We start from the raw sequence: 9,931 nt of genomic DNA, 5'->3' as shown, positions 1-9,931 counted from the left end.
TATAGATGGCGTTGACGGTTTCGTTTGTTATTTAACAATTTTAACGCATATCAGTGAAAGAACATGGGTCAAAATCATAAAAATAATTAATGCAAATAAAAAAAGTCATGTATCCATATTTAAATACATTTTATCGTATTTTTATAAATATTTATGTTTAGTTTTAAAGTGTGTCGACAGATGGCAGTAAATTTACTGGGGTTACAAAGTTTACTATGACAGTACCGCTCTAGTATAAGTTTCTCTATGTTTTAATATAGATAGGTACTTACACTTAGTTCCTACTAGACATTACAATGTGTAGTTCTTAAGGCTGATGATTTACCCGTAGCCACTAATTTGTCACGAAATATACACTTAATGTATGTTACAGTTGTATAGTATACCTAAAAATTCTAGTTTGCTTTTTACTTTTTATTTAGTCATAACACAAGCAAAAAGTTTCCATACTCGATCCACTACAAACTCATCCGTCCCGAATATCATTGAACTCGAGTTTAAAGCTGCAGCGTTAGTTATAGCTAGAACAGTATGCAAATAAAACTAGACCTCGGATTTTGAAATAAAAAAAAACGGTTAAGTCTCTCCGGACGGCAATTACCGGGAGTCCCGACGGCGTAATCCGGCGGACGACGAAAAACTCTTCCTAATTAATAGTACAGCTTCTGGATTAATTAGTGCCGATCTCCAGCCACTCTTTATTATTTGAATTCAGCTGGCTAACAAACCTATCATTAAAGCTGTCGGAAAAGTTAAACTTTCCATGCTGTCTAGCCTTAGCGCGGCTTTTTACGCATTTCATGCCTCAGAACGAGCATAATTATCTAAGTTTTATGCAAGCTAAGCCGCTATGCAAGACAGTTTTGTCTTTGGCTAAGTAAAATTGGTCGATTAATTCGAAACTTTATTGCATTGCACCAACTTGCATTAGTAATTACTATCCACTTCTTGTTTAAGAATTGTTAATTGAGCTAACTTTACCCTGCTACGGGGAAATGAGATATCCTCAACGTTACTACTTGAAACGAACATGCTTAGAACTCAAGAAGCTGGCAGATCACGTTGATATGGAGAAATAACAATTTGGGATAACATTCTAGGTAAAAGAAAAACTATTTATATGAAATTTATGTAGCTGACCGACTTAATTTGAATATTGTACACCGACCGACTTATATTTATTAAGTAGCTATACGAAGGTGTTACAATTTATAGATAAATTTCGTAGAAGAATAGTTCCAAACGACACCATTTAGGAGCACTCATTAATTATATATACTAGTAGTTCGCCCCGAACTGAGAACTCATGGTTCGCCAAAAACTATAAATATAGTGCATGCAGATTCATAGATATCTATTTAATTTTCGACAGGATTTGAATAAAAAATGGGGAAATTCGAGTTGGCGGCCATTTTTTACAATTTTACTACGATTCGGATACTCGGTTATCATTGTTATTAATTTTCATCATAATAAGAGCAAGGATGAGAAAAATCATGGTTAGGAAATTCTTCTTCGTTCCCCTGGGTTTGAGAAGGGACATCGAAAACTTTTTTTCAGTAAGGAGACACAAATAAAATAAATGTCATGCGTTGCAAAATTATAAACAAATTATGAACCCTACTGCTACCTTTTGCTGCACAATTTTCTGTGATCATTGCTCATGAAGAATAATTATGTAATAACCAAAACACAAATCCACGCGGTATACACTGTACGTAGTCGCGGCCAAGTGCGAGTCGGACTCGCCCACAGAGGGTTCCGTACTTTTTAGTTTTTATTGTTATAACGGCAACAGAAATACATCATCTGTGAAAATTTCAACTGTAGTAGCTTTCACGGTTTATGAGATACATCCTGGTGACAGACAGACAGACGGACAGTGGAGTCTTAGTAATAGGTGGTAATAGGGTCCCGTTTTTACCCTTTGGGCACGGAACCCTAAAAAAGGATATTTACCAAGTTCTAGCAACACCATTATCCGGTTCCAATTTAATAATTATACAGTATAAACATTCCGAATAGGACCCGTGGACGCCGAAACTAACAGTAGTGCATCTCGAATAGGGCCCCAGTTCGCTCTTCCCTCCCACGAAACGAGAAACTTTCATAATGATAATTGGACCCTGGAAGGTAATCACTTCCATCCCAAAAGAATCAAGTTTCAAGGCACACGCCTTCTAGAGGTAAGGCATGTTTTTATACTTGTGTGACATGAAATGTATAAACTTCAGTTAGTAAGTAACTAATTAAATGTTATCAGTCGATTTTCCTTGCTCTAAGAGTCGATTTAGATTCAACACTAGATTTGTTCTGATTACAAGCGTTTATTTTACTAGCAAAGTTCGTCTGAAAGTTTAAACTCGCTGAATATGAGCTTTATCCTAATACACTTGATATGGTGTGAGCCAACGCAGTAATCTATTATTGGGGACCACCGGTATTCATGGTCCCCGACCGGCCCCCTGCCCCAGCAGGTAAGAAGTTAGTGCTGATACTTGTTACAATACAATTTATATACTAATAAAAGTGAATTATAAATCAGGTTCAAAAAATAATTGTGAATATGACGAATTAAAAAAAAGGTATATCTTAGGCGAGTGTAGTCTGCTGGAGTAACACCTTCAGCAGAACTGAGAGACCTTTAGGTACCTACACGGCTAGCAAAATGATCGAAACGAAACCATAATACTACCAGCCATGTCGTTTAGGATGCTCCAGAGTGGGTTATACTGTACATGTTGTGCGTGAACTGTTAATTAGTATAATGTATATGTAACTATCCACACTGTTACGAAGTCAACGTCCGTAAATGTCCAAAATGTGTGCTTTTACCAATACGGGTTGGTGAATCTTAGGTTTTAGCGGAAAAACCTAGGTTTTTCCATACTTCGGGCTCAGGGACATGTACATATATGTATATCTAAACTTTAATTACGTTAGGTTATATCACTAAAGTCCTTTGTAAATTCAAATTCAGCAAAGAGGGTGCTGAATGTTATCAGGGCCATCCGTTAGGAGTTACACTTAATGAAGCCTCCCCGAGGAGTAATGTTTCCATTAGAAACGATTACCCTGAATGGAAACTTCGAGAGCCACTGAACACCCAACTATTATATAGCTATTTAAACCCGCCAAGGGTATTGAATAGCGATTGCGATTGTTCCGACTTCACCCGTATTGTTGTTAGTGATTGACTTCAGTCCATTTAGACTACACTTAGAAATCGGAATATAAATAATACTAGATTATAGTTGCTATAGTTATACAAAGACGTCGTCAGCGAAGAGTAGGATTCACTGAGATGAATACCATGTTTTGATCAGATTTTGACCGATATCAAGAAGGTGCAAACTGCAGGTTCTGTGATCGGTTGTGCCTTTTTTTGTAGTTTACAATGACGCGCCTACTAACAGTAAAGACTAAAGTGATGGACAACCACACCTTTATTTTTAATAATTATATTTGTGAAAGCCGTTTAAAAAAAACAGATTTCTTTCGTAAAAAGAAAGAAATCAATGTACTTTCAATTCATATAAAACTAATTCATTTACAGGTACTGTAACGTGATAAAAGTTAATCTCATGAAATACGCGTAACAAACTTCAGTGCAGGATACTCTACTCGTACCTATCAGTCAGTAGAACTGATTATCACTGAACGTGATTATGTAGTTATGATGGTGGACGCGTGTTTCTGTCCATGGCCTCGTCCACCTGTTCGTAGTCCTGTGGACCCTGTGGGTTCTCCACCTGTTCGTAGTCCTGCGGGACCTGTGTCTCGTTTGGCTCGGCCCACTTCTGCCGACATCGGTTACGACACAGCAGTTCTCTTTCGAAGTTGTTCTCGTTGCCGGCACAACCCCCATACACGAACGATTTGCAAACCTTTTCGTTTACGTCGTAATAGAACCTGAAACGTCAGTCGAAGTTAAAAAGGTTATTGCTGCGTACAGCAATACCTGTTTTGTATTTGAATACCTTTTTAAGAAAACCATTTCGTTTTATATTTGAAATAGTTCTTGGGACCTATTTATTTTCTACTTTTAAAATACAAAATAATTTCAGTAGATAAGGTATGTAGATTTAGTAACATCGCACATTAAAAAAGTGGAATCTTGAACGTTGCGAGGGTTTTAAGAGAGATAACCAAGCTTTGCTGCCCAAACACGCAAAAATTTTCACCACAGCAAGGAGCGGCAAATACTAACGGTAAAACATTACAAATATAAAAAAATTAATGCTTTTAAATATTTTTTTTGTGAAGCAGTAACGTCTGCGGGCGTTACTCCAAAATTTTTAATTAAAGGAAATATTTACACCTCCGGCAAACCTCGAACCTGCGACCATTGGAACACCGGTCCGATCGCTTCTGCCAACGGAGCCACGGAGGCCTACCAGATGTGTGCGAATTTTTCCATCCCTACCCTCAACGCCTAAAGGGTGGCGTATGGCAACATCTACCTGTAAGAATTGATCTTAACAGGCACCGGAGTCTCGTTATATTGAGAATCCGTCAGTAACAATGTGGTAACCCGGTGCGTGGACCGGTGTTCCAATGGTCGCAGGCGCGAGTCCTGCCGGAGGTGTAAATTTTTCCATTGTGCCTTTAATTTAAAGTTTGATAAATATTTTAATGACTTAAGACTAGCTAGATTGCTCTGAAACTGTATATACATACTTACTGTATATATATTCTTTTCTATATGATTCGATCAAGTTATGTTCTAATGTATGGGGAAGACAAACAATAGCCAGCATTAAATGAATGTAGTATGATATGATACCTTTGCTTTACGCACATTAGCGTCCCTCCCCTCCCCTCTAACGCAACCCCCCTTTTAGCATGAAACATGTCCCTGTTGACGATTTTTTTTTTTTTGTAAAAAGTATTAAGAGTTAGGAAAAAGGGGCTAGGTAAGAAATAATCCTTAATAAATTTTAAACGTAAAAAGGTCATATGCAAATTTTTGGTAAGACTCCTATATTGTATCCTATCCCCCAAAAAATAAAAAAATAAACTGTCAACCGGGACATATTTCATGATAAAAGGGGGGTTGCGTCAGGGGGGGGGGGCACTAGTGTACGTAAAGCACCATGCCCAAAGGTACGTATACGTACGTAGGTACATTAACTCGGTTTTGCTCTATTTCGTTTGTTTTATAAACCGGAGCTATATAAACTAATTACGGAAGTAGATATACCTCATATCATTGTATGTGCAAAGTTTCATTACATATATAACAATCTAACACGTAGTTTTATACATGAGAACGAAACTCCGTTTGTATGGGAAGGTGAAATATGGTCGAGCTTGCTGGGGACTTAATAAGTCCATTCTACCGGTTAACACGAGGTTAAAGCTGCACAAAATTTTGACTGATTGACACACTATTTTCGAAGAATAAAGAGAGCCTTAATTTACAACTACTGTTTACTTCAGAGTACTTTTTAATTCAGAGTACTTGTTCTTGTTATTGCAAGTATTTGTATTTTAAAAATGTCTATTTTGTATTTTAAATAGAAATTTTAAAACTCTTTTGTATTTTGCATTTGAAATAGTTATTCAAGGAAGTATTTTCTATTTCGTATTGAAATACTTTTTATAAACTATTTTTCCCATTTCTGAAAATACCTACAGTGCCTCAAAGTATTTAATTTTAATATCAATATTAAGTACGCGGAAGTTAAAAGTTACTTACTTTGTAAAATGACCCAGACATCGCCCAGACACGGGCTGAAGCTTACAAATATCTATGTTAGCTGGGAGGCTCGCCGGCATGAGTGCAGTTCCTATAGAAATATTAAATATTTGTAGGTAGTAGTTTTAACCTTTTCGCCGTCACGTCAATGAAGTAATAATAGTGTCACACCAAGCCACAAACTGCACGTAAACAACCCGTATAACATATATCAAGTCGTGGCGTGTGGGGCACGAGATGTACTATGTACTTTATATCAAGTCAATGGCGGCGAAAAGGCTAACGGCAAATATATCTATGACATCGACTGTACTTATTGTACAGTCGATGTTATAGATATATTTGCATTTTTTGCCTTATTACAATAGAATAAGGTGGATGTCGCAATATTTATTGTACAAAGTACACGTTACGCGATATTTCGTGAAAAATATCAAGCAGTTTTTCACTAAAATTGACTGTACTACTACCACCCTTAAAACGATAAAATTTAATAGTAAGCGTTGATTGACATCGTGTGAACGTGTTCACGCCGCGTGGACACGATTATTGTGCGAATGAGCTGTGATATTGACGACCACCCTGCCCATTCAACGCCCCGGCTGCCGCCAAAACCAGAAAGCCATATCACTGCGAAACAAGCGGTTCTAGTCGCCATTACGGGGACAGTAGTGTCGCCAGACTGTCGTGGCAATTGAATTCCGTTTGTAGCACAAAATAAATTAGGCGCTTCGTTTACAGTTGGACAATGTAACGCATTCGTGTTGAAAAGGCTTTCGCAATTTCACTCGCAAATATTGATACAGATATGGAACACATACAGGGTAATTTTGTTATGTCTTACCTATCTGTTCTCTATGAGGTGGATATTTATTTTATTTTATTTATTTAAAAATTTAAATCAGGCAACAAGGCCCATATCACAAATACCTTACAGACTAACATATATATGCATTTTATAACTTAAAAACTAAACACTATTTAGTCGACAAAACGGCGTGGCTCCGTTGAATCGTCTGGTCTTGTGTCGAATTCGGCAGTTCGCCCCGGAACCTCCGGAACACGACACCCTTCGGCCAGAAGTCGGCGCACTCGATGTAGGTTGAACTCTGAACATTTTTTACTAAGGAGCCAACCCCGAAATCACGTAAAAAAAATCTACCGTTCCATAGAAAACATTGACATGTGATTATTCAATGATACGGCAGATTTTTTTTGCGATTTTGGGATTGGCCCCCTGACACATAGGTATATAATTATTATCCTTCAGTGTATGGTCAGGTACGTACATCATCAGATCATGGGGAAAAAAAAATACTAGTTAAGTACTACAAGATACTTTAGTCTCCTTTAAAGGATTTCAATCATAAATCACCAATTGTTTTACGCAGACAGGACTCACAGGACATGTGATCATTGAAAACATGGGTTGCGTAGCAGAGTGTAGGTATGCCTAAAGTACCACAGCAGTTAGCCTGTCTGCTTTGCAACAAGGATTGTTACGGTGCCTATAGGTATATCTGTAGAATATTTCTTCTTGCGAGCCTAAAGCTATTCGTTTTTTTTTTTTTTCAAATATAAATTCTTAAATAAATGAACATAATCTCTGGTCTGTGGTGTAGTGTGATTTTCTGATAGTATTGCACTTTGATTTTTTAATCGCCGACGCAAAAGAGGTTTGTTATATGTTTGACGCCAATATCTCTGTCTGTCTTGGCATCGTGTGGCTCTCCGATGGAAGGCCCGATTTCGATGCGGTTTTTTTTTAACGCGAAAGCTAGTTTTTTTTCGTTGGTTCTTAGCTATGTTTTATAGAAATCGATCCAGCAGTTTGAAGAGTGTCAGATCTCTTCCAAAATCATTTAAGGCATTTTTTAAGCGTAAGGATTTTTTTTAATTTTATTTAATAGTTATTTTAACAAATTGTCACTGTCTAATAATATTTTGGTGGGTATAATGATCTGGCTCTTTTAAGCACAAAATCCCTAACGCTGCGAATATAATAAGATAGAGGGGTACCGTCAATGCCATCTATACGACAGTAGGCCAAAGCTAGTAGCGCCCTCTGATCGAGAGTCAAATTTTCTTGATTTTCGAGGCACGTTTTTTCCTTAGACTGTATCCATCTATTACGGAGTTATATCTATCTTTGGTCTTACGTAAGCGAACAACTCGCGAACGCGAAGCGGCGCGGCTACCCACGGTGTTCGCGTTCGCAACGAAATCGCCTACGTAGGACACTTCTCAAAGGATTGATCATCCCGCGCCGTGCCGCGCCGCTTCGCGTTCGCGTGTTGTTCGCCTACGTAGTACGCTGCGTGGTGCTGCATGCTGCCTCTAAACTCTGTAATCAGTCACCATTACTGCCTACCTTTGCAATGGTTATAGCACTCCTCGATCGACTCGAATTGGTTTTTGTTGTTTTTTGTGCTGCATCCAGAGAACACATGCGGCAAACACTGATCTAGCTGCGTGTTGTAGTAGTATCTGCGAATGTAATGTAGGTAAATTTTCGATTCAATCCAAAAAAATATTCAAGTAGGCCTAGCAACAAGCACTTTTAAATTGTCATGTATCTACAAATATCATCTTAGTCCAATTATTTTTTTCATAAGACGTCATCTACCGTAATTTAACGTAAACCCCTTGTTTCACAGAAACACTATTTTTTAAGGGCCACTTGCACCATTCACTAATCCGGGGTTAACCGGTTAAACCTGGAGTTACCATGGTAACTAGTACAAATTTGACACTGGGTTAACGGTTTAACACCGGGTTAGTAGGATGGTGGAAGTGGCGCTAAGGAGTGGTGTTTACCTAGTAACACTTCTCTTCCTCTCCACTGATCTCAACTATACCTACTTTGTTCTGTTATTTCCGCAGTCGCCAGTTTTCGGTTGCAGCATGCACCAATAATCCCATTTCCACATTTGATCGAAGCGTCCGCCTCCCATGTGGCCTAAAATTTACAAATAAATACTGACAGAAATTTACGATTAGGTATGCAAGTAAGCACTCCATCACGTTTTATACTGTACAGCGGTTAGGTAAAAGTACGTCGATTCACGAAAGCTGGCACGAATGGAATGAACGAAACTTTCATTGCATGAGTGAAACCTGTATCGGTATACAGTCAGAGCCAATGATTTTATTGGTTAATGTGATACACACAGATATTTTCGATCACTCATTAATTCCATTCGTGCCAGCTTATGTGAATCGACCTGTACCTACCTATGTATGTACCCACTAAAGGACCTTCCGTTTCGCCTCTTGGAAAATCTATACAAGTAGGTACTTTACATAACAATGGCTGCCAGTAAAGTTGCTCTTCGCTGCGTCTGCTAAGGCTACTGAACACTACTCAAAACATGATTGCCCGTAAATACGGAAATCTATTCCGAGAGCATCGTAAGTATTAGCCCATACTTACTAAAGAATTTCCGTGCACTCCTTTGAAATATATCTGTAGTATGTTCAACATTATAATCTGATTTTCGTACATCTATCCTCCTCATCAATGTTGTAGGCCGCGCCGAAGTCGCTTCTCTCTTTGAAGCCATGGTCAGTTCTACTTCTACTGATGGTGTCGTGTCGTCCGAAGGTGCTTCTGGTTGAGAAGTCATTGTGATCATATTTCCATCAAGCAAACGAACAACCATTCCCAATACGACGAAACAACGGCGAAAATGCATGCTTATATATTGATATCTAAACTCAACTGGCGAATACAATAAAAGGTGGACCAAATTTATATCCCTATAACATTTTTTATAGTTCTCTCAAGACGTCAATAAACGGCTTTAAGGTTAACGTTACATGCTGAAATTGATTTTAGTTACGTTGGTATGTTGTATGTATGCCACATCGAGAGATATCTTAATTCTTACAGAAACTTAGATATTTTGCGTCGATTGAAAAGTATCCGACTGCCACAGAGGTTCCATCGATTGCTGAACCAGTGCGTTGAGCTCTCACATGATTGGCTAACGCTAAATCAAACAACCAATACTTTTTCGACTCAAACTCTTGAGAACAATGCAAAATCTATTTACAAAATCTATACAAATCGACCCGCTTTCATTGCTCTTGTGTTTGTAGTACAATGGTGATTAAACTTTATACACCGGGCCGGCAATGTGGCGGTGTGCGATAATGATTTGTGTGTGCACAATGCAACGTTTGATCGCAACTGTTTGCTGGTCTAATGGCATTTTCCATTTGCATTCG

At 38.2% G+C, this 9,931-nt stretch overlaps 1 protein-coding gene across 1 annotated transcript; it reads right to left on the bottom strand.

The window, feature by feature from the left end:
• Positions 1–3,674: 3,674 nt before the first annotated feature.
• On the bottom strand, positions 3,675–9,466 carry LOC134743992 (tissue factor pathway inhibitor-like). Its single transcript, XM_063677624.1, has 5 exons — positions 9,135–9,466; positions 8,564–8,660; positions 8,073–8,188; positions 5,702–5,792; positions 3,675–3,912 (listed from the first exon to the last, which is right to left on the bottom strand). Exons 1-5 carry the CDS (start codon positions 9,394–9,396, stop codon positions 3,675–3,677), a joined length of 804 nt encoding a protein of 267 aa, XP_063533694.1. The 5' UTR covers positions 9,397–9,466.
• Positions 9,467–9,931: the final 465 nt, after the last annotated feature.

This window comes from Cydia strobilella, chromosome 9 (assembly GCF_947568885.1).
Source record: "Cydia strobilella chromosome 9, ilCydStro3.1, whole genome shotgun sequence".
NCBI classification, from domain to species: domain Eukaryota; kingdom Metazoa; phylum Arthropoda; class Insecta; order Lepidoptera; family Tortricidae; genus Cydia; species Cydia strobilella.
Note: the sequence above shows the minus strand (reverse complement) of the source record. Positions and strands in the feature narration are given on the sequence as shown.